General features: G+C 42.6%; 1 protein-coding gene across 5 annotated transcripts; it reads left to right on the top strand.

Moving 5' to 3' along the window:
• The first annotated feature begins 254 nt into the window (after positions 1 to 254).
• On the top strand, positions 255 to 25,033 carry TMBIM6 (transmembrane BAX inhibitor motif containing 6). 5 transcript variants are annotated; one of them, XM_023556108.2, is made up of 10 exons: positions 255 to 554; positions 16,650 to 16,737; positions 17,178 to 17,286; positions 18,242 to 18,362; positions 19,697 to 19,745; positions 20,040 to 20,137; positions 20,349 to 20,428; positions 20,893 to 20,993; positions 21,210 to 21,285; positions 22,820 to 25,033. In XM_023556108.2, exons 2-10 carry the CDS (start codon positions 16,682 to 16,684, stop codon positions 22,841 to 22,843), a joined length of 714 nt encoding a protein of 237 aa, XP_023411876.1. In that variant the 5' UTR covers positions 255 to 554; positions 16,650 to 16,681; the 3' UTR covers positions 22,844 to 25,033. The 5 variants fall into 5 exon arrangements, with proteins under 5 accessions (XP_023411876.1, XP_010594756.1, XP_023411869.1 ...); XM_010596454.3 differs by lacking the exon at positions 255 to 554 and adding an exon at positions 7,180 to 7,298; XM_023556101.2 differs by lacking the exon at positions 255 to 554 and adding an exon at positions 7,225 to 7,287.

Here is a 25,033-nt window from a genome sequence, read left to right as displayed (position 1 = left end):
GTGAAGAAAAGAGATAAAGAAGATGATGTAACCTAGAGGAGAAAAACAACTTTATCAACAGAAGACACTGAGACCAGCTAAGTCACAAACAAGGACTTATCAATATTAACCAAACGGGCTCAAAGAGCTCCAACTAAGTCGTAAACAAGGTCTTATCAACACTGGCCAAAAGGGCTCAGAGAGCCCCAACATGTATAAAAGAAGGAACGCTAAGACTCAGCTTTGCTCAGAGCATATCAGAGCCACCCTCTTTTGGACAGTGGAGAGGTGGTGCAGACCCTTCACCTGCCAGAGAACTCCTTGTGCGAGAGGTTGATCGACCGAGGTCCCAGAGCCAGCCGAGTTTGGAAGTAAGGGCGATTGGCCTTCGAGCCACCCTGGTCTCCACTCAGTCTGAAGGGAAGTCGATCCCTCCATGACCCTAGCTTGACGAAAGTCTTGCTGAGTTAGAGGCCTGACATAGTGCTCCTGAGCCCAACGAGACAACGCTATCAAGAGTGACAGAGGTCTCCGGACTTTGGACTTTGGATCTTGGACTTTGGACTTTGTTTGCTGTAAGCTTGCTTGCTCTCTCTCTCTTACCCTTTTGGTGACTGAGGCCTCTGGCGACCAGGGTAGCCAAGAACCTGTGTGCTTAATAATTAATAAAGACATTGTGGAAAGACACAAATTGTTTGTAGTCGATAGCGACCCCCTCCTCATTATAAGTACCATTACAGGTACTTATAATATTCTTGTTATGTAATTTATTATGGTTATGGCTTAGTTTTTCTCCCCTTGATAGAATGTAGGCTCTAGGAGGGCAGTGATCTTTGTGTTTTGCTCACTGATGTATCCACAAATGTCTAAAACAGTCCCTGACATATAGTAGGTGCTCAATAAATAAATAGCTTGTGTTTGTCATCACTGTGCAGGCTAAACTCTTAGCAATCTTTTGTTTTAGGCTGTAAATTCTATAATAAAAATCCTGACAAAAGATTTCTTGTGCCTTAAGTAAGGCATGGAAACAGCTGCTATGCTTTAAAAAGCCACATTAATCTAAAGGTAAAAACCTCTGTGCCCATCGAAGACCAAGAAACATATAGGTCCTGTTCCCGTACTTTGACCTCAGAACTGTGGCAGAAATTGGGGTGGGAGAGGGAGATAATCCCCAAACAGCCTGCAAATGCATTTGTTTCCACCCTGGTGGAATAGAGTTTAGAGTAAAAACTAGTTTGCATTATAGAATATAAAACTGTATTTATTGCATACTTGAGTTTGTGTATTTCGAATCATACATGTGCATTTGTATTCTTTACTGAAAAGGTAAGTATTCTCTCCTCCATGAAGTGACTGATTACCTAAAACCTGGATTCAGATCTAACCTCTGTAGATCAGATACTTTAAATTTCTTCCCTTATTTTGCCAGGAACTTTTGTGTCCATCGGCCTGTTTCTTCATCTGTAAAATGAGGGGGTGGGGGTGCGGGCTTTTGTTTTGTGGGGCCTGAAACATACAATTTCTGGGACTCTAAGAGTACAAAATTATTAATACAAAGTTATGTAATTAAATTATACAAAATTATGTAATAAAGTGAATAAAGAAATCATTACAGATTTAAAAATGTTGACAAACCACAAACACCACAGGCTTTACAAAAGTAACAATACCTTTACTGAAGATAATATAAAAAATGGTTGCAGCAGTACATCGACAGGGAACTGCCAGAAATTCAAGCCAGGCTCGGAAGAGGATACGGAACAAGGGATATCATTGCTAATGTCTGATCAATCTTGGCTGAAAGCAGAGAATACCAGAAAGATGTTTACCTGTGTTTTATTAACTATGCAAAGGCATTTGACTGTGTGGATCTTAAAAAATTATGGCTAACATTGTGAAGAATGGGAATTCCAAAACATTTAATTGTGCTAATGAGGAAACTGTACATAGACTAAGAGGCAATCCCTTGAACAGAACCAAGGGATAATGCATGGTTTAAAATCAGGAAATGTGTGCATCAGGGTTGTATCCTTTCACCATACTTATTCAATCCGTATGCTGAGCAAATAATCCAAGAAGCTGGACTATGTGAAGAAGAACGTGGCATTAGGATTGGTGGAAGACTCATTAACAACCCTCGATATGCAGATAACACAACTGTGCTTGCTGAAAGTGAAGAGGACTTGAAGCACTTACTGATGAAGATCAAAGACCATAGCCTTCTGTGTGGATTACACCTCAACAAGGAGAAAACAAAAATCCTCAAAACTGGGCCAATAAGCAAAATCATGATAAATGGAGAAAAGATTGCAGTTGTCAAGGATTACATTTTACTTGGATCCTTAATCAACGTCCATGGAAGCAGCAGCCAGAACATTAAAAGACACATTGCACTGCGCAAATCTGCTGCAAAAGACCTCTTTAAAGCGTCTAAAAGCAAAGGTGTAACTTTGAGGACTAAGCTGCACCTGAACCAAGACATGGTATTTTCAGTCGCCTCATATGCATGTGAAAACTGGACAATGAATAAGAAAGACCGAAGAACTGATGCCTTTGAATTATGGTGTTGGCGAAGAATACCAAATAAACCATGGACTGCCAGTAGAACGAACAAGTTTGTCTTGGAAGAATTACAAGTGAGAGTGCTCCTTGGAAGCGAGGATGGTGAGGCTTGTCTCACCTACTTTGGAGATGTTATCAGGAGGGATCAGTGTCTGGAGAAGGACATCATGCTTGGTAATGTAGAGGGTCACCAAAAAAGAGGAAGACATTGAAGGAGATGGATTGACAGGACACAGTGGTTGCAACAATGGGCTCAAACAGCAACGATTGTGAGGATGGCATAGGACCAGATGTGTTTCATTCTGTTGTACATAGGGTCGCTATGAGTCAGAATTAACTACAGGGCACCTAAGAACTACCACCACTACCACTATAAAAGGAGCCAGCCTGGTTAAGTGCTTGGCTGCTAACCGAAGGGATAAAGGTGTGGCAGTGGCTTTGGTAAAAATTTAGGGCCCTGAAAACCCCGTGGGGCAGTTCTACTGTGTCCTCTAGGATCGTTATAGAGTCACTATGAGTCAGAATAACTCAACAATGGGTTTTGGTTTTTTCGTGTCTAAATCTTTTTTTTTTTTTAGCTCCCACAGGTCTGTCAGTTTGTCGTACCGTGGGGGCTTGCGTGTTGCTGTGATGCTGGAAGCTATGCCACCAGTATTCAGATATCAGCAGGGTCACCCATGGAGGACAGGTTTCAGCTGAGCTTCCAGACTAAGACAGACTAGGAAGAAGGACCTGACAGTCTACTTCTGAAAAGCATTAGCCAGTGAAAACCTTATGAATAGCAGCGGAACACTGTCTGATATAGTGCTAGAAGATGAGCCCCCCAGGTTGGAAGGCACTCAAAAGATGACTGAGGAAGAGCTGCCTCCTCAAAGTAGAGTCAACCTTAATGACGTGGATGGAGTAAAGCTTTTGGGACCTTCATTTGCTGATGTGGCACGACTCAAAATGAGAAGAAACAGCTGCAAACATCCATTGATAATCAGAACCTGGAATGTACAAAGTATGAATCTAAGAAAATTGGAAATCATCAAAAATGAAATGGAATGCATAAACATTGATATCCTAGGCATTAGTGAGCTGAAATAGACTGGTATTGGCCATTTTGAATCGGACAATCATATAGTCTACTATGCTGGGAATGACAACTCGAAGAGGAATGGTGTTGCATTCATCGTCAAAAAGAACATTTCAAGATCTATCCTGAAGTACAATGCTGTCAGTGATAGGATAATACCCATATGCCTACAAGGAAGACCAGTTAATACGACTATTATTCAAATTTACACACCAACCACTAAGGCCAAAGACGAAAAAATAGAAGTTTTTATCAGCTGCTGCAGTCTGAAATTGATCAAACATGCAATCAAGATGCATTGATAATTACTGGCGATTGGAATGCAAAAGTTGGAAACAAAGAAGGACCAGTAGTTGGAAAACATGGCCTTGGTGATAGAAACAATGCCAGAGATTGAATGATAGAATTTTGCAAGACCAATGACTTCTTCATTGCAAATACCTTCTTTCACCAACATAAACGGCGACTATACACATGGACCTTGCCAGGTGGAACACAAAGAAATCAAATTGACTACATCTGTGGAAAGGGACGATGAAAAGCTCAATATCATCAGTCAGAACAAGGCCAGGGGCCGACTGTGGAACAGACCATCAATTGCTCATATGCAAGTTCAAGCTGAAAGTGAACAAAATCAGAGCAAGTCCACGAGAGCCAAAATATGACCTTGAGTGTATCCCACCTGAATTTAGAGACCATCTCAAGAACAGATTTCACGCATTGAACACTAGTGACCGAAGACCAGACGAGTTGCGGAATGACATCAAGGACATCATCCATGAAGAAAGCAAGAGGTCACTGAAAAGACAGGAAAGAAAGAAAAGACCAAGATGGATGTCAGAGGAGACTCTGAAACTTGCTCTCGAACATCGAGCAGCTAAAGCAAAAGGAAGAATTGATGAGGTAAAAGAACTGCACAGAAGATTTCAAAGGATGTCTCGAGAAGACAAAGTAAAGTATTATAATGACATGTGCAAAGAGCTAGAGATGGAGAACCAAAACGGAAGAACATGCTCGGCGTTTCTCAAGCTGAAAGAACTGAAGAAAAAAATCAAGCCTCGAGTTGCAATGGTGAAGGATTCCATGGGGAAAATATTAAACAATGCAGGAAGCATCAAAAGAAGATGGAAGGAATACACAGTCATTATACCAAAACGAATTAGTCGATATTCAACCATTTCAAGAGGTGGCATATGATCAGGAACCGATGGTACTGAAGGAAGAAGTCCAAGCTGCTCTGAAGACATTGGTGAAAAACAAGGCTCCCGGAATTGATGCAATATCAATTGAGATGTTTCAACAAACAGATGCAGTGCTGGAGGTGCTCACTTGTCCATGCCAAGAAATACGGAGGACAGCTTCCTGGCCAACTGACTGGAAGAGATCCATGTTTATGCCTATTCCCAAGAAAGGTGATCCGACCGAATGTGGAAATTATCGAACAGTATCATTAATATCACACACACGCAAAATTTTGCTGAAGATCATTCAAAAACAGCTACAGCATTATATCGAAAGGGAACGGCCAGAAATTCAGGCCGGTTTCAGAAGAAGATGTGGAAACAGGGATATCATCGCTGATGTCAGATAGATCCTGGCTAAAAGCAGAGAATACCAGAAGGATGTTTACCTGTGTTTTATTGACTATGCAAAGGCATTCAACTGTGTGGATCATAAGAAATTATGGATAACATTGTGAAGAATGGGAATTCCAGAACACTTAATTGTGCTCATGAGGAACCTTTACATAGATCAAGAGGCAGTTGTTCAGACAGAACAAGGGGATACAGATTGGTTTAAAGTCAGGAAAGGTGTGCGTCAGGGTTGTATTCTTTCACCATACCTATTTAATCTATATGCTAAACAAATAATACGAGAAGCTGGACTATATGAAGAATGGGGCATCAGGATTGAAGGAAGACTCATTAGCAACCTGCGTTATGCAGATGACACAACCTTGCTTGCTGAAAGTGAAGAGGACTTGAAGCACTTACTGATGAAGATCAAAGAACACAGCCTTCAATATGGACTGCACCTCAACATAAAGAAAACAAAAATCCTCACAATTGGACAAATGAGCAACATCATCATAAACGGAGAAAAGATTGAAGTTGTCAAGGATTTCATTTTACTTGAATCCACAATCAACACCCATGGAAGCAGCAGTCAAGAAAACAAAAGACGCACTGCATTGGGCAAATCTGCTGCAAAGGACCTCTTCAAAGTGTTGAAGAGCAAAGATGTCACCCTGAAGACTAAGGTGCACCTGACCCAAGCCATGGTATTTTCAATCGCACCATATGCATGTGAAAGCTGGACAATGAATAAGGAAGACAGAAGAAGAGTTGACACCTTTGAATTGTAGTGTTGGTGAAGAATATTGAATATACATACCATGGACTGCCAAAAGAATGAACAAATCTGTCTTGGAAGAAGTGCGGCCAGAATTCTCCTTAGAGGCAAGGATTGGTGAGACTGCGTCTTACATACTTTGGACATGTTGTCAGGAGGGATCAGTCCCTGGAGGACATCATGCCTGGCAGAGTACAGGGTCAGCGGAAAAGAGGAAGACCATAAGGAGGTGGATTGACACAGTGACTGCAACAATGAGCTCAAGCGTAACAATGATTGTAAGAATGGCTCAGGACAGGGCAGTGTTTCCTTTTGTTGTGCATAGGGTCGCTATGAGTCGGAACCAACTGCGTGGCACCTAACAACAACACATTTTTTAGCTGCATACTCGTTGATTGCCTCTTCATATGACCATTTTGTACTATTTTTATAGAGGTATTAGAAAGACGGCCTGTAAAAAATAGTTTATTATTGATAGTTGAGGAATTTCTTTTTTCAGCTTCACAACTCCGTACTGGTAAGGCCACTTCTGTAACTTTCTCTGAAGTTCTGGAACAGGCGGTGCTCCGTGCTGGGGACGAGCCCTCCGAGAACTCCAGCCCTTTGCTCTCCTTTGGCTTGGTCTCTATGGGGAGCTGCGAGGGGGCAGCTTGGCCAGGTCGTCGCCGCCCTCGTCCCCTTTACCACGCACCCCACGGTGACTATGAGTTTGAAAAGCCGCACCCACCCCACCCCTGGATGGGGAGGTGGTGCCCGCAGCCGCCGAGAACGCCCGCGGCCCCAAGACTGCACTTGGGCTGCTGGGTGACCTCCGATGCTGGGCTGGGGCTGCTGTTTCCTCTTCGGTTTCCTGGAGAATTCGCCGAGCTTTCAAAGGTACTCTGAAACTTAAAAAAGCTCTACTAAATTCACGGTAAATCGGCCCCTGTGAGCGCGGTTTCTGAAGTGTCGTTCGTTGGGGGCTCCACTGTGTCTCGGGCGGGACCTGCCGCTCTTCCCTTTCTCCGCTAGAGGCAGCCGGGAACCGTGATCCTTCCTCAGTGTGAAGGAAGGCGGAGAACTTTTGCTACGACGCCTGTTGGTGGCCAGAGTCTAGATTGACAGGAGCCCTAGCTAATGGTTCTGAAATAAGGAGCAGTTGTTTACGCACGTACAGCCAATAGGCCGGCAGGAGTGCGGCCAACGGCCAATGAGGACTGGCCCTACGTAGGACGTGGAGGCGGGGATTTCTTCGAGGGGCGGGCGCTAGGGAAAGAGTCTGGAGCGGACCCTGGGAGAGCCAGAAGTGCATCCGGTGTTGGAGGAGCTGTTGGCTTGTGAGAGACGGGTAAAAAGAAACGTCTGAAGCTGGGACTGGGAAGCCAGGGAGCGAGAGAAGGAAAGGAGGGTAATATTGCCAGGACAGGAGTGAGAGTAGCCTGTGTTTTGGTCGGAAGTGGCCCTGGTCGGCGATGGGACTCCGGAGGGCGGGGAGGGGTGAGACTAGGGAACTAGTGGCGCGCATGCGTGATTGTATCGGCCGGGGGGAGGGGCGGGGAGTGTTCGGGGTCCTGGGGGGCGTCGAGGCTCCCCTTCCCCGCTGAGTGCTGGCGCGGGCTCCTTCTTAACGTGCATTTCTTGCTCTGGCACCGGTTTTCTCCTCTTTCCTCCTCCGCAAAGTGTAGACGCAGGGCCTTTTGACCCCTTCCTCCTTTTTCCGAGTCGAATGAAAGCGAAACCTTACGAGTTTGTTGTCACCCTCGCCCCACCCGACCGCTCCCTGCTTTGCAGCGAAGCCTCTGGCCGGGCAGCCTCTGGGAGTGAGGCCGGGCCCGCGGTCCGGGACTCGGAGGGGCCTGGTCAGGCTTGCTGCCCTGTCACGGCGGGGCGGGTGATGTCACACTCGTTTGTGACCGGAGAGACCCATTAGTTATTTGGAAGCCAACAGCAGAGGAGTGAGGTGAGAAGAGACCGGGGCTCGGACTGGCTTCCCAGGCCCGCAGGGCAGCCTTCTCTGTTCTGATTGGTTACCTTTGGACAGGTAAGGTGGCCTTGTTTTGCTTGGTCCCGAGCCTTGTGGGCGTCTTGTTCAAAAGGCAACTCAGGAAAGGCGTGGCTGGGTGGTTGTTTTTTTTCCTTTGGACGTACTTGCTGGAGCTGTGGTAATAAGTAGGCTTTGGTATTTTTTGATGTTTATTGTGGAATCGCTACCCCGGGCCAGGCCAGGTTACATGACCTACCTCATCAGCCTTTCATTGGCCGAACACCTACAAAAACCCTTCTGAACTTGAGACTCTGTTCTAGCAATGGTTAACCTATGAATGCATAACCCAGTAGAGGAGCTGACTGTGCCAGAAACACAGGCAAGGATTTTAAGGTTGAAGGTTAATGAAGAATGGGCTTTTCTAGTTACTTATTGATATTTATTTGTAGTTTATCTTTCGATTGTGTAGTTTAAGAATTGTTTCGAGAAAGATTAAGTTGCATGACCGTATTTCTTATAGCTTCTGTGAACTTTTCTTTGTGTAATTAATTATGAGGTGTACTCTATTTCGTGCTTCCTTATTCCTTTTTGTCTAAATTTTTTTGTTCTGGCCTCAAAAATATGTTGACATTTAGATTCCGTTTGCTGTTTTCCTCCAGTGAGGACATCATTTGAATCCTTGAAATGGAATCTGTAATTTGAATCCAGACTTTCCTTCTATTCTTCTTGTGGAAACATGGCTTAGTACCGTTTTTTTCCCTTCTCGCCCTTATTGACCTGCAGTCTTAACTCTCCTAAAGAATGTTGTTGTTAGGTGCGGTCGAGTCAGTTTCAACTCACAGTGCCCCTATCTGTGTACAACAGAACGAGATGCTGCCTGGTCCTGCGCCAGCCCTCAGAATCGTCGCTACGTTTGAGCCCATCGTTGCAGCCCCTGTGTCAATAGGGAAGATAAAATTAATCTAGATATTTAGTCAGAATTTCCCTTTTTTTTCTAGTTATGAATATAGCTCATGCTTATTGTAGAAATACTGAAAAATGCAGAAAAATGTAGTAAGAATCAGTGTAATTTTTTTTTTTTTTTTAAAGATTGTTGGCCTGTGGCTGGGACTGTCTTAATGAAAGCTTACTTTCCTACTGTAGGGTGGACTAGTAGAAAGAGCCCTGGACTTTAGAGGCCAGAAGACCAGGAATCTGGGTCTGGCTCTGCTGTTTATTTAACGTTTTGATATGGGTCGGATCAGTAATTACTAATGTGTGTTTAGCACTTAAAACGTTTCACAGATTTTCTTGCTGACGTTCAGTAAGCTAGTGAGCTGGGGAGAGCAGGTGTTAATCATCCTTATTCTACACATGAGGAAGTTGAGATGGTCTTAGGTGAAATGATTTCCCAAGGTTATATGGTAGAAAATGGCAGGACTTGTGACTCCAAATTCAGTGCTGTGCCACTATTCTGCCTTTTTGAACTTCGTTTTTTAATGTATAAAGTGGTACTGATCATTCTTAAGAAGTCCTGGTGGCGCAGTGATAAAGCCCTAGGCTGCTAACTGAAAGGTCAGCAGTGGGAACCCACTAGCAGCTCCATGGGAGAAAAACGTGGCACTCTGTTTCTGTGAAGATTACTGCCATGGAAACCCTATGGGACAATTCTTCTCTGTCCTGTAGGGTCACCGTGTCTATCTGGACGGCTGCAGGGTTAATCATTCTTACCTTTTTCCTCGTGGGTTTGGGTGAAGATCGGGGTGGGGGAGATGATGTATATAAAAACACTTTGAAAGTTATAAAATTTTATGTAAATGTAGTCGGTGGTGCCTTCTATAAAACTGCTAGTCTGAAGAGTTTCACTTTGTTTCATAAACTACCCAAGGATTATATTTTCCTTTGGGGAAACCACTGAGTAAGAGTGAGTTGCATCGATACCAATAATGAATAAAAGGGTAAAAAATGAAGATTTTTCATACTGTGACTTTTTAAGAGTTTTCGTAGTGTGACTTTTAAGTCACATAGTGCAGTTTTTTTAATTGCCATTTTAACTAGGATCATGATGCTCTTTGAAATATTTCTTTGCTACTTTGCTTTGACTTTAGAACCTGGTAGAAATATCTTCCATGCCACCCAGTTTTGTTCCCCTAGAGTTCCTAACCAAATCTTATGGAGACTTTTATAGTTGTTATGTTAAACACATTTTTGTTTTCCCCATGACAAATATTCAAGACCAGGAGAGAAAGGCTGTAGGGGTTGGCTTTTAGGGCCACCTGATTGACCCCTGGCAGTAGTAGGTGCTGCTCTGAGCCATCTGAGGAATGTTGATTTGAGGTTACAGTGCTCTTGATCTGATAACAGGGTCTAGTTTTTTTTTTTTTTTTTTAATTGTGCTTTAAGTGAAAGTTTACAAATCAAGTCAGTCTCTCATACCAAAATTTATATACACCTTGCTATGTACTCCTAAGTGCTCTCCCTCTAATGAGACAATACACTCCTTCCCTCCACTCTCTCTTTTCATGTCCATTTGGCCAGCGTCTAACCCCCTTTGCCCTCTCATCTCCTTTCCAGACAAGAGATGCCAACGTAGTCTCATGTGTCTACTTGATCCAAGAAGCTCATTTTCACCAGTGTCATTTTCTATCCCACTGTCCAGTCCAATTCCTGTCTGAAGAGTTGGCTTTGGGCATGGTTCCTGTCTTGGGCTAATAGAAGGTCTGGAGACCATGACCACCGGGGTGCTTCCAGTCTCAGTCAGACCATTAAGTCTGGTCTTTTTACGAGAATTTGGGGTCTGCATCCCACTGCTTTCCTGCTCCTTCAGGGGTTCTCTGTTAGGGCAGTGATCAATGGTAGCCGGGCACATCTAGTTCTTCAGATCTCAGGCTGATGTAGTTGATGTGGCCCTTTCTGTCTCTTGGGCTTATAATTACCTTGTGTCTTTGGTGCTCTTCATTCTCCTTTGCTCTAGGTGGGTTGAGACCCACTGATGCATCTTAGATGGCCACTTGCTAGCATTTAAGACAATGGGGCCTAGAGTTGCTCTGGAGATTCTTGATTGCTTTTTAAGTCTGGCGGATACTGCGCAGAATCAGATGAAAGTTCTGCTTACAACCTAAAGTGTGAGAAGTTCCTGCACAACTGGAATCCAAAGAACTTGAAAAAAGGGCTTCAAGGGTGAGGGTTGAGTGGGCGGCTGTTTGTTCTAATCTATGCCTGCTAATCATTTGGGCTAAATAAGGTGTTACCGAGAAGGGATTGCTCATTTATACTTGAAGAAGATTAAGTGTTTAGGACATTGGGGCCTTTTTATGAGTCAGTGTCAGTCAAACAGTTTTTACAGAGAGGGAGAGGTTTGTAGAAATACCGAAAAATACAGAGGAATGTAGTAAGAATCAGTATATGTTAATTTTTTTCTTTTTTTAAATTTCTGTTGGCCTGTGGCTGGAACTGCCTTAATGAAAGCTTGCTCTTTCCTACTGTAAGGTGTCAGAAGTTTCGTACAAAAGCTAATTTATTGAAGGCAATATTTACTTAACTGGCATTCCATCTCCAGTTACTGGTTTGGTTTTGAGGCAGCCCTAGAAGACAGAATTGTGTTTGATAATTCAAAGTTTTGATTCAAGTTAAGGGAGAGTCTGGGACTTCAGGGATCCATGAGATCTGGGATGATCACAGCCCAGCCCTAGTTGAAATGGACTTCCTTGGATTACCCTGAAACAGAACTGACCTACCTCCTAGGGGTGGCAGGAGAAGAATCAAGCTAATGACCATTTGTGTCATCAAATTCTCTACCATATCAGTTTATCACTTAAGGGCTATTAGGCTGTCTCAAAACACCTTGCGGCCCTTCGGGACAGGAGGTACAGTGTAAATGTGCTAGAGGAGCTCAGTACATATTAACCATTACTGGTTATTGCTGGTTAAAATGGCTGTGAAAGCAGTTTTAACCAGTAAAAAGATTTATCAAGTTCTTTTAAATTCCTTTAAATCCCCCCTTTCCATTTAATTTTACTCTCATTTGGGCAAATATAAAGTCTTCAGAATATAGCTATTTGTGAGTTAATGGTTTAATAAGATTAAAAAAAAAATTGACAGGGCATATGTAAATTAGGCCTGGGATAAACACCTTCTAAAACTAGACTTTTGAAAGGAAGAATCAGAGGCATTTTCCATAGATTGTACTGAGTACATGAGGGTAATGGGCATTTACACCAGTGACAGTGGTTAATATGTACTGAGCTCCTCCTGTGTACAAAGGGCTATTTTAAGTACTTGTTTTATCTCACTTAGTCCTCAACCCTGTTTTTACAGGTGAGGAAACTGATGCACACAGAGGTTAAATGTCAGAAACTTGTTGCATGTCGCAAAGCTAAGGAATAACAGCCAAGTTTCAAACTCAGCAGGCTGTATGCTTAACCACTATGCCTGGGACCTGGCTGTATACAAAGTCTGTAAACTATTCAATAGGAAGAACTAGTGAAAAATTACAAACTATTCCCCCTTTTTTAAACTACATGGGCTTTTTCTTTGCATATTAATTTGGTCCCTTCTAGAAGTGTGGGAACAGGCTTGAAGATGGGTGAATTAATAACAGGAATGAAGAACTGTATAACTCACAAACTAACCTTTAATTAAATGATCAACAATATTTCTTCGACTTGCTGGTTTAATGTTGCTAGTATACTGAGATAGCTTCTGTCCTGGCTCCAGCATTCAGCAGACTTTTCTTTTTCAAAGGAAAGGATTTTTTTTTTTTTTTTTTAATGCCTGCTATGCATGATGGTTTCTGTTTTGCGTCGCTCTTGGCCACTTTGACATGTTTCATACCACTGTACTTACTGATGTTGTAATAGGATTGTGGTTTTTTTTTTTTTTAAGGCTTGGCCCTTGGTCATAATCTTACATTTTAGAACAAGGGCAAAGAAAGATACCTGGAACAAAACAGCAAAAGACTTAACAGGACCTAGATGACCTAGGGAAACCCTATGGTGGTATAGTGGTAAAGTGCTGCAGCTGCTAACCAAAAGGTTGGCAGTTCAAATCCACCAGGCGCTCTTTGGAAACTATGGGGTAGCTCTGCCCTGTCCTATAAGGTCGCTATGTCGGAATCCACTAGAGGGCAGTAGGCTTAGGTGACCAATGATAAGAATGTCTGTCTCCTCCTTTCCGCCCCTGTTGTCCCTCCCCCCTCCTAAAAAGGGCAGAAAGAGACCACAGTAATACCTAACTTAAAACAATGTGTTTACTTAAGTTTGCTTTTCTTGGTAAAGCTATGCAGTAAGGTCTCAGTTTTTTTTTTGTTTTGGCTCTGGCAGAGGAGGCTGGCTCAGGGAACCACAGAATGGTCACGCTTCCAATAGAGCATCAGCAGTCTGTGCGTGAAACAGCCCTGGCAAATTTGGAGCTTCCTGTTCTCCTAAGGATAGGAGAATAAAATGAGGCTCTGAACCGAATTAAAGAAAATTGGTAATGATTAACACCTGAATATTTACCCCTGCCTCACAAATGAGTGTAGGCAGATTCTCCTTGACTCCGGAATCACTAGCCACATTGTACTGTTTTACGGTTGAGTATCTCTAGAACTGGGAAGTAGGAAAGAAAATCCAATTTCTAGATTCCTGTACGAGTTGGGGTCCAGGGTGAGACCATGTTGATACTAATTTCATAATGACTTAGATGTGTGTTATATTGAAGCATTTTTTAGCAACTTGTACTTTTTTAAAAACAAAGATTTTCATTTGACTGTGGGACCTCTTTGCAATGTTAGTTAAGTAACTTGGTTAGTGATTTTGAATATGGCAGGCTCCTTTAAGAACAACTGTTACTGGAACTGAAAATACTTTTGATACGGTAGCTGCTATTTTTGAGTTATGAATGCAATTTAATCTTGTTCAGCTGAGTTTGCATATTGGCCATTGAAATGTAGGTATCTTTAATGTGTGGCTTCTGAGTACAACTGGTTGAGGCTGGAAACCTGATAAGTTTATTCTGTCTGACAAAATTTGAAACAACGATTTTATCTAATTACCTACCTGCACATGAGTTCTTGATTATTTGAAACAGAGCTAGAGTAAACTGTCATATTTCCTTGATTCTAAGACCTTTTTCCCTCACATTTTAATATTTCTGAAAAAATTGTCTTACTGCATTAAATGTGTATGTCCACTGCATTTCTCTCCCCCCCCATAAAGCTGTTATTAAAAACTGCTGCATATGTTTGCATCAAGAAAATATGGTGGTTGCAAAAAAAAACCTCTTTGCTGTCGAGTCGATTCCGACTCATAGCGACCCTATAGGACAGGGTAGAACTGCCACATAGAGTTTCCAAGGAGCACCTGGTGGATTCGAACTGCTGACATTTTGTTAGCAGACGTAGGTGTTAACCACTACACCCCCAGGGTTTCCGATGGTGGTTACATGTTTCACTTAAAATTTGGAATATGTAAGTAGTGATGTTGGAAAACTGAAGTTTTTATTTTATCTCGTTCTTGTATGTGGGTTTTTTTTTTTTTTTTTTTAAACCACAAGCCACTACTAAAACAAGGAGAAGTTTCTGTTAGACACCTCCAACACACAGCCTTTGATGGTTTTGGTTTTTCCATCAAGAATTTTAAGAGGGCCCCCAAAAGAGGCAGTTGGTACCCCTTGGGAAATGCTGAAGAGCAAACCGGGAAAGAGGAGTCTGTCATTCTCCCCGCCCACAATTTCCACTGAATGGGGTCCAGTTACATGAGTGTTGCCCTTTCTGACTAACACTTCCCTTGGGTATCTGACGATTTACCTGCTCCCCCTACCCCCCTTTTTTAACTCTTGAAATTGGAGGCAAGAGGTAATTTACCGTTGCTGTTTGTGAATTCTAAGAACTTGGCTCTGAAGGTTGCTTCAGTATTGATGCAAGTTCTGTCTAGGGATGTCATTAGGGATGTAATGAAAGCCTTAAACAAAGATACTTTCCAGATGCTGGATTCTGCCATCCTGTAAGTATGCTCTCTAGAGGACATATTCATCATGGTTATGGCAGACTGTGGCTGGCTCTGCAACAGCCTGCAATAATTGCACCATCTAAATCAAGAGGGCCCAGAAGCCCATGACTTAGAGGCGAAAGCAACAGCTTTAGTAGGTTCTGCATCTCGTTACTGTACTTATCCTTAAGAGCAGAAACTAGCCAGAGTATCTAGGTGAGTAGGGATGTTGGTGAGAGAAGGAAGGGGGGGGGGGAGTGACAATATTTTTACACAAATAATACGTGTTCTATGTTTATTTGCCAATTGTGCCCTCCCCCGTGAGGTATTTTCGTAAGGCAGCTATTCTAATTTTTTTATAGCGATATGTTAAAAAATATTTGAGAAAGAAACGCAGCCAACATGATTGTTTTAGTTGTGGGAGAGCCTCGGGAATCAAATGGTATTGATGTTTGTGGACTGTGAGAGTGGCATCTCTCCACTGGCCCAGGATTCCTCAGGAAATCGGCTTGGGGTTGTAACTTTTATTGCCTAGATTAATCGTGCTGAACATTGATTGGTCTAGGTGCTGATTTGTGAGTAAGCAGTTGGCTTGTCTTTCAAACAGCTTACCTTTTATGTTTGAATCCTCTCCTCCTACCCTTTTTTGATAAATTTGAAGTGGATTTGAGTCTAATAAGAATTTGGAGAGTTTATATTTAGGAAAGCTGAAAGCCCTTCATTGGATTTTTAGCTCTATAGGTTGAACATTATTTTTTGAGGATTGCATGTGAAATAGGGAGCAAAACTTAAGGACCTGATTTTATGGTATTGATATGATATAACCTAGATATAGTTCAGTTTAAAAATGCCCATATATACCCTTTCGAACATATTGGGACAGTTGGCAAAATCTGAGTAAGGTCTATAGATGAGATTATAGTATTGTATCTGATTTTGATCATGGAGATATTTAGGGATAAAGGCACATCCAGTCTGCACAGGTAGAAAAAAATTAGTATTTATGAGCTGCTCTGTATTATATATTGTTATATATAGAGAGAGGACAAAGCAAATGTGATAAAGTATGAACATTCAGGAAATCTGGGTGAGAGTATACAGGAATTCTTTCTACTGTTTTAACTTTTCTGTAAGATTCTAAAAGTATGTCAAAAAGTAAAATACAGAAATAATCCCTTCTGCATGAATTCCATTTTCATAGAGATAGGAACTTGCCTCCTTTTTAAATTGTGAATGTCTTTCAGTTCAATTGTAAAATGCATTAGGTAGAAAGTTACTACATGTACATCTTTAAAATTCAAGTCCTAGTGCCAAAACTCAGCTTTGTTATTTATTTATTTAAATCCTTGAGGTTCTGTGCCTTTCCTGAAGGAATTTTCTAGCATCTTATAAAATTGCTTCATGTTCCAGTGACTGAGTCATTTTAGATTGCTAATTGAGAATTTCTTTAAAAAAGCAAACTCTCCTTTAAAGGGGCAAACTACCTTCTGAAATAACAAAGGAAATGATAGTAACCAAATAATTTAGGGGAGAAGAAGATGGGTTCATTTCCTTTGTCTCCTTTAAAGTGGTTGAGTATTATTGCAAATATATTCTAGGAGGAAATACATAAAAATTAAATAGGTTATGTTAAGGCAGTGGGAGTTTGGATATCTTTCTTTTTTCCAAACTTGTATACTGTTACTATTTTTATAAAAAAGTTATTTGTGGTATATCATATGTTCCAGTACCTTTAAAGCAACCTCTCTTCCCGTTCTTGATTCTTCAGAGCAGAGGCTGTGTGCCACAGACTCCGGCACCATGAACGTATTTGATCGGAAGATCAACTTTGATGCGCTCTTAAAATTTTCCCACATGTAAGTATTTTGACCTTGACTGCAATTTCTTATTACCTTTCCTTTTATATGTGGTTTCTTTTCCTTTTCCTAGTTTATTAACTTTTGTATTTATAAGCTAACAAATTAACTTTTCTAGACCCCAGAAGAACTGATAGAAGTACCCAGATGCTAAGGGCTGCAGTGTGGTCATTGAGAAGTCATTTAGTTATTTTAGCTTGCATATTTATTGTTCATTATCTTAGGATTTGGCCCATCCTCAGCATTTAAGATTCTTTGTTAACCTATTTTCAAAATGTACTCTATTTTTTTGTTATAATATGCTCTCTTCAGAGTATCTCAGACTCTTTGTAGTATAATTTTCACATATTCCTTGGGAAGGAAAGGAGAGGGAAAACTGATTCTTGGCTTGGAGATGGTGTTGGTCCTGAGTGATAGTTGTTGTTAACATTCTTTCCTAGAACCCCCTCGACACAGCAGCACCTGAAGAAGGTCTATGCCAGCTTTGCCCTCTGTATGTTTGTGGCTGCTGCAGGGGCCTATGTCCATGTGGTGACTCACTTCATTCAGGTAAGAGCAATTTTCTCTCCTGGTTGCCATGGCACAAATTGTGTTAGGAAGAAACCCACTCAGCAAGGTGGCTTAAGCCTGTGCCCCTCCTTAATCCTTATCAGTACTTTGGGATCTGAACTCAGCCAACCATTAAATCAGGGCATATAAATCAGGCCATTTAAATTTTCTGGTAACTCTGCCCCTTATAGATACTGAAAACAGAATTGTCTTAACCCTGACACTGAATGGTATGCTTCCTTATAAGACTTCACTGCAGTGGAGGCATGGCATACGTACTGGGGTTCTTTTGCACAGTAGCCTTTTGTCTTTTCCTCCATTCTTCCTCTTTTTTGAGTGAAGTCCGAGTGACTGTGGAGTACTTAGATACAAACCATTGGTTGTATGGTTAATTATCATTTAATTTACACTGATACTGCGTAGCTGGGTGAAGACCTTCAACAACTCATTTGCCTGTATTGAGGGAGAGTTTGGACTAGGCCAGAAGGAGTAGAAGGGACGATTGGAGGATAACCAAAAGAGCTCTGTCTTTTTGTGTGTGTGTGTATGTGTTTTAAATGATCAAAAAGAGATCATTTCCACATAATCGCAATTCTAGTTCTACACACTGGAATATACTTCAAGTACCTGTCACTTGGTTTACGTCTCCTGTTTCATGGGAAAGACTCACATATGATTTGATGTGGGTAGTTGGGTCCTAGCAGTTGTACTGTAGTTGATGGGCTCCTCCATGAAACCAGAAGAGCCTCCAGCATCCCCTGTGGTCCTAACTCTGTCCTTTAAGGTGTTTGGCTTCTTGCCGTAGCCCCTAGTCTTGAGAAAACACTGCCTTTTTCACTGCTTCCAGATTTGAAGCAAATATTAGGAAGTTAAGATGAGTATTTGAACTCAGTAAGGTCTTGTAAAATAAATTTGGAACTTTCAGGTATTTAATTATTGACTCTGGCTCTGACAGGCTGGTCTGCTTTCTGCCCTGGGCTCCCTGGGATTGATGATCTGGCTGATGGCAACACCTCATAGCCGTGAAACTGAGCAAAAAAGACTGGGACTTCTTGCAGGATTTGCTTTCCTTACAGGTATTTTGAAGGGTTGGTCTAATTTTGAATGGGGAAAGTGTATTTTTAGTACCTCTTTCTAAGGCCTGAGATTTGTATCTATTCAGATTTGCTCCAGTTGGCACACACCTATTGTCTGCCTATTCCAGTGATACAATTCCTTCAGAAGAGCCCTCATAGAATCTTCTTTGATGCATCTGACTCCACTCTGGTTATCTTGCCTCACCCTTCTGGTTTCCTCTAACACTGTCCTATCCGATCCTGAATTTGAGTGTATTTTGTCAAGTGCTGCTTTTTTATTTCATATAGGTACCGCCTGCTTCCTCATCCAGAGATTAAGCTCTTTATGACCAGGGACTGTGACTTCCACTTTTGTATCCAAAAATAGGCATCGTGTGCTTGAATGACTGAGGTTCAAGAGCTTAGATAGCGTAATTTGTTAATGCTAGGCATGGGACTAAATTAGGCATGAGAATTTGACTTAGTTTGGCCCACACTGGCAACTGTCACAGGAGCATCTGTTCTGAGCCTTGCAAACAGTTAATTAAAGCTATACATTGAAATCTCTTGTCCAGGGCACTTTACTGATTCTCAGAAAAGGAATTTATAAAGCACAGCTCTTTGGAATTACCATTAAGGGAAAACAGGACTCATACTACCTAATAAAAATAATGGCAAAGCAACACTTGAGTTAACACAACTTGTTCTGAGTGACAGTCTGATCTGTAAAGTGAAGAAATTATAGAAAGGAAAGGGATTTGGGGTTAAAGATTTTTGGATCAAGGAAGGCTAGCTTTTTAAGGCATTAACAGGTGGAATTATCAGAGAGAGGCGAATAGGCAGAGTGGAGCTAGAGCAGGTCGTCACCGCGCCCTGGAGTTGGCAGGTGCGCCCCGCCAAACCAGTCTGGCCTTTTTTGCCCCGAAGAGAAGCAGTCCTGCATGACTGCAAGGTAGCTGGCCACAAGGCATTGCTTTACTTATTCTCCCTTTATCCTAACCCTGATCTGGTCCACATTACAGTCTCATGTCACCCCTCAGTGTTTTGCAGCCTTATAATTTAACTTGAAAATATTTGACATGTCTGCTTTTTTTTAATTTTTTTAAATATCTGTTCCTTCTAGGGTCACCCATGATTTTCAGCTAAAAAGAGTTTTGCAGTTGTGTCTACAAATAAGTAACTCAGGAGTGTAAATTCTCTTGAAAACAACGGGAGGAAAGAGGAGTCCAGTTTTTTTTTTTTTTTTTTTTTTTTAAGGCACATGGGCATACCTTTGCTATTAATGACCGACTTTTGGATGAGGGTTCTCTGCAAGAGTTGATGCTAATGTTGTATCCTGGTGTTTTGTTTTCTAGGAGTTGGCCTGGGCCCTGCCCTGGAGTTGTGCATTTTCATCAACCCCAGGTAAGTATTTTAGTAGCGTCTTACGTCTTTTAGGGCCCTGATGGCGCAGGGGTTAAGAGCTTAGCTGCTAAACAAAAGGTCGGCAGTTCAAATCCACCAGCCGCTCCTTGGAAACTCCATGGGGCAGTTTTACTCTGCCCTGTAGGGGTTGCTATGAGTCGGAATTCCCTCTATGGCAAAGGGTTTGTTTTTTTGTTGTTGTTGTTTGTGTTTTTTTACCCTCTATGAACATACATTTTGTATATACACTGTAAACCTGTAGCCCTCAATCCAGTGGTCTTTTTTCTTTAACAGCATCCTTCCCACTGCTTTCATGGGTACAGCAATGATCTTCACCTCCTTCACCCTGAGTGCGCTCTATGCCAGACGTCGTAGCTACCTCTTCCTGGGAGGTAAGTATGGGCGGGAAAGCAGGGAGAGGGTTTCCCCTCTGGCCAAAATCCTCACTAAGACTCAGCTCTTATCCCTGTAATTCCCTTGTGGCTGTTGGATTGAAATTGAAAGCCTTGAATTTTCTTTTTGGAAAAATAAGGACTGGCCTTAACGGGACTGCTTTACTTTTCTTTGGCTTCTCTGAAGACAGCTTTTTGCCCTCTGTTATAGGTTTCTTGATGTCAGCTATGAGCCTGATGGTCTTGTCTTCCCTGAGCAACCTTTTCTTTGGCTCCATGTGGCTTTTCCAGGTGAGATTTTGCATATAACTTGCCAGCAGCCATTTGCCTCACACTGCTTTTTCTTTCTTAACCCCAAAGCAGGCTACACTAAGAGTCCTCCAGGATGCTCACCTTTGCTGGGCAGTGCTCTTCAAGGCTCCCCGCTAACCCTCCTAGCATGGAGCCCTCTGCTCGGGATGAAAGTGCAGAGTGAGCAGTGGTTGGGTGTTGCTGAGTAAGGAGAAGACCATTTGCCAGTCCAGCAATGGATCCTTATTAAAATGAGGGACGCTTTTCCAGTGACCTAAAAATAAGAGTGCAGAACTGTGTCTAGGGAAATAACATGGTCTTCATTGTAGGCTTCATTTCCCATTAATGTGAGTAGGATTAGTATTTGATAAACTCTCAAGTAGCTGAGAACCAGAAGAAAGTATGTCTTTTTTTCTCCGCAGTGTCTACCTTATGGTAAATTCATCTCATTCTTCTTTAATTAGGCAAACCTGTATGTGGGGCTGGTGGTCATGTGTGGCTTTGTCCTTTTTGATACTCAACTTATTATTGAAAAGGCTGAAAATGGAGATAAGGATTATATCTGGTGAGTGTGAGAACTGGTTTTTAATGAGCATGAAGGGTGAGGCATGCCATTCCACTCCACAGCTGTTTTTTGGATCCTTTTACTCACTTGGTTGGTGGTGGGGTGTTGAGAAGCTGACTCTGGGGGATAGGGTGGGGTGTATGTTCTGCACCTTTGTGGACTTTGAGGTATTGGAGAGTGGGGAGTCAGTTTCATGAATTGATACTTTTCTTTCAGGCACTGCATTGACCTCTTCCTGGATTTTGTTACTCTATTCAGAAAACTCATGATGATCCTGGCTATGAATGAGAAGGTTAGTCAGCTCACCATCTGAAGATGAGAGAATGCCTCTGAGCTCAGCATCTGTGTTTACTACAGATTTCAAAACTTGTTCACATACTGTAGGTCCAGGGTATCTATAAGGCAGGCTGCTGAGTAAGAGGTAAACCAGAAGAAAGCCTTTAGCTGATGGAGAAAAAGAAACAAGTAAAAGCAATCCACATTTTCTTACTACCAATCCTGAGATTAGTATTAAAGGGAAAAGAACTTCAGAAAAGAATCTATTAGATGAAAAACTTAAAGGCTGTAAAGATAATAATGATAGGAGCCACGGTAGCACAACAGTTAAGCACTTGCTGCTAACCAAAAGGTTGGCAATTTGAACTCACCCTGTGGTTCTGCAGGAGAAAGACCTGGTCATCTGCCTCCATAAAAATTAGAGCCTAGAAAACCCTGTGAGGCAGTTCTGCTTTGTCACATGGGGTCATTATGAGTTGGAATCAGTTCCACAGCACAGCAACAACAGAGATAATTATGACTCAAAAAAATATTCCAGAGGGTGTTGTGTAATATTTGAAGCCAGCTTTTGTCAATAAATTGTAGAAGTAGATTTTATCCCTTTGTTAAATTCACTTTTTTTCCAAAGGAGCATTATGTATAGGGTTCAAAAAACCCAACCAAACCCAGTGCCACTGAGTCGATTCCGACTCACAGCAACCCTATAGAACAGAGTAGAACTGCCCCCATAGAGTTTCCAAGGAGCGCCTGGCGGATTCGAACTGCCAACCCTTTGGTTAGCAGCTGTAGCACTTAACCACTACACCACCAGGATTTCCTGTATAGTGTTAGCGTCAAATATAGTGTAATCCAGCAGTAGATGAACAAATGGAGTCACCACGAGCTTTTCTGTACAGACCCTCTTAGGGAACGGTAGACAGTGCGGTGGTGGTGGAATTAGGTGACTAGGTGGATTTGGTGGTTCTCTGTCTGGGCTGTGCGGCGGCTGCACTGAGCACCAAATAGGCACCCCAGTTCCAGTCAAAGCAGCTGAACTTTCACCTATTTACTATATTGGGCTTCCACTGAAGATCGAATGAAGAGTTCTACTAAATTATTTCTGAATGTTGGCTTATGGCTATGGTACATGCGTCTTCAGGGTGGAGCACTTCCCAGGCCTAATGGAAAGTTGGTGGTCTTGGCCTCTTGTTTCGGTTTTGCTCTCTTAGAGTAGACTGCTAGTCTGCAGCCTTCTGTGGGTGGATCCGAGCTGTGATGGTTGGGAGAAGCCAAAGTGGTCAGGCAGCCCACGTGGTGTCAGGGAGGGTTATGGCGGCGCTGCCTAACTGTTATTCTCAGGTCTGCCTTACTGACCAGCAGCTTTGGGAAGCACCAGGGAAAGAGCTAACATGCCATTATTGCTGAGCTAAGGGAGCATTTGTCATTCCTCTGTACCGTACTGATCCCTTCTAATCCCTAACCAAAGGCAGCTGCTTATTGGCTGACTCTGGAGTTTTAGCTTGAATGTCACATGCCAAAAATTTAATTGGGTGATTTTTCTCCATTTCTAGGACAAGAAAAAAGAGAAGAAGTGAAATGACCACCCAGCCTTTCCCAATTTGTCTTCCTCTTCCACCACCCCTCATTTCCTCTTTGCACACATTACAGGTGGCGTGTTCTGTGATAATGAAAAGCATCAGAAAAACTTTTGTACTTTGTGGTTTTCTCTATTTTGAATTTTTTGATCAAAAAACTGATTAGCAGAATATAGTTTGGAGTTTGGCTTCATATTTCTGGGGTTCTTCCCTGCTCCCTTTTCTGTCAGCCCCATCCCTAGACTCTTGCCCTGCTCAGCCTCTTCCCCTGCTCAGGCCACCAGTCCACCATCATGAGGAGTGGGACCAGCAGAGGAAGCAAACTCCAGGAGTCCACTTTCCAGTCTTCACCAGGTGGACCTGAACTGTTGGTAGAGAACCACTGCGGCGGCGTTTGGTTTGTGCACAGTTCCCGTGGGGCTGGGCAGTGTGTTTTGATTGGAAAGAAGTTTGCTGGTCCTGTTGTTCCTGGGGCTCATTATTATCTGAGCTTCTGTCAACCTCTGAAAGAAAACGAAGAGCCTCTATTGGTGGATGCTTTGCTTCCTCTGAGCTGCCCAAGTTGCTGCTGGCCTGGCAAACACCCATTTACGCGTTGCCGTCACAAAGAAAACGCAGATTTGTGTGTGTTCCTTCTCCCACCCCTTGCCTGACCCTCAGGGATTCTGCCTGCTTTCCATCCATGGGGTGGGAGGATTTCAGCACAAAGGGAAGACTAATTCTTGTCAGGCATTTATTAAATGGCTGGGTAGGTATGGCAGGGTATAGCGTAGAATTCCCAAATTTCTCTTGGTCTTTATTTTTTTTATTTGTTCTCACCTTAGTCGCCAAATGGCCTCTACCAGGTGACTGTGATTAAGAGTCCCAAGAGAGGAAGGATAGGCAGGGGAAAGGTAGAGTCCCCGGGGCTAATTGTAACTAATCCTGCCAGACAAACCTAAATGAGGACCTGTTTGGGGGGGGGTTGGGGGGACAAAATCTCTTCTACCAACTGAGTGGTTCTATGTTCAGATCAACCTAATGGGGCTGTGATGACATGGGAGGTGACAATTGTAACAGTCCTCCAGTACACTTTTCTGTGTCCCCCACCTGGATGTTAATAGGTGGCAGCAGGCCAGAGATTTGAGGCGGTAGATAAATGTCCATTTTACAGGTACACTTCAGTTTTTGGTGTGTTCACCTGTTTCCAGAAATCTACAGCCTTCTTCCAGGCAGATGCCAGGTGACCAAACCTGTGAGCAACCTGAGTTCCTGCAGCTTTGTGGTTGCAAGTGTGAGTGGGCAATACTATTGGAGCTCACCAGATCTTTCTCTGTGTGGTGTCACAGCTGGCACAGAAGGGCAGCATCAGGAACAGCTATGGCTCTGGCTACTCCCAGGGCTTCAGTAAGGAGGACGGAGCCATAAAGCTCATTGCCAGTAGGACACCATTTTTGGCTCTCCTTGTTCACAACCAGAGCCCTGGTGGCACAGTGATTAAGAGTTCGGCTGCTAACCAGAAGGTCAGCAGTTCGAATCCACTGGCCACTCCTTGGAAACCCTATGGGGCAGTTCTACTCTGTCTTACAGGGTTGCTGTGAGTCGGAATTGACAGCCATGAACTTGGTTTTGCTTTTTATTCACAACCAGTGCACAGTTTGACATGGTGGCTATCTGGCTCCCAGTACACCACATCACTGCCATCCATCCCATGAGTCTCTTCCCAGGCTGTGCTATTCCTGGAGTGGCCTGCTGCCCAGAATGGCTTACTTCTACAGAGGATGCTGCCCTGTTGTAGCTGCTACCTCCAGCCTCTGGCCTGAGAACTTTAAAGGGACTTCCTTCTTATTAAGCCCCCGTTAGCAACTCTCTGTAAATTAGGTGATTCTCTTCCAGGCCTGAGAATCTGCATTACATTTCCTGAAGCCAAACTCCACCTCTTGTGCTTTTTTGCTTGGGATGAAGGAGTTTTTCTTTAGAAACAGTGCCAAGAATAACAAGATATGAAAAACTACTTTTAAGGAAAATGCCTAACAGTTTTTAATACAGTAATCATTGTAATTACCACTTTTCTTTTCTAGTTCCTTGGTTTTCAGCTCAGGCTGCATTCTCTAACTCATACTGTGAAGATAAAGGTGTTTTTGATTCAGAAATATATGAAATCTACATAGTCTTAATTTGTAAAAAATAAAAAAAAATTCCTTAACCTTT

The sequence above is a fragment of the Loxodonta africana genome, chromosome 4 (assembly GCF_030014295.1).
Source record: "Loxodonta africana isolate mLoxAfr1 chromosome 4, mLoxAfr1.hap2, whole genome shotgun sequence".
Classification (NCBI taxonomy): domain Eukaryota; kingdom Metazoa; phylum Chordata; class Mammalia; order Proboscidea; family Elephantidae; genus Loxodonta; species Loxodonta africana.
Note: the sequence above shows the minus strand (reverse complement) of the source record. Positions and strands in the feature narration are given on the sequence as shown.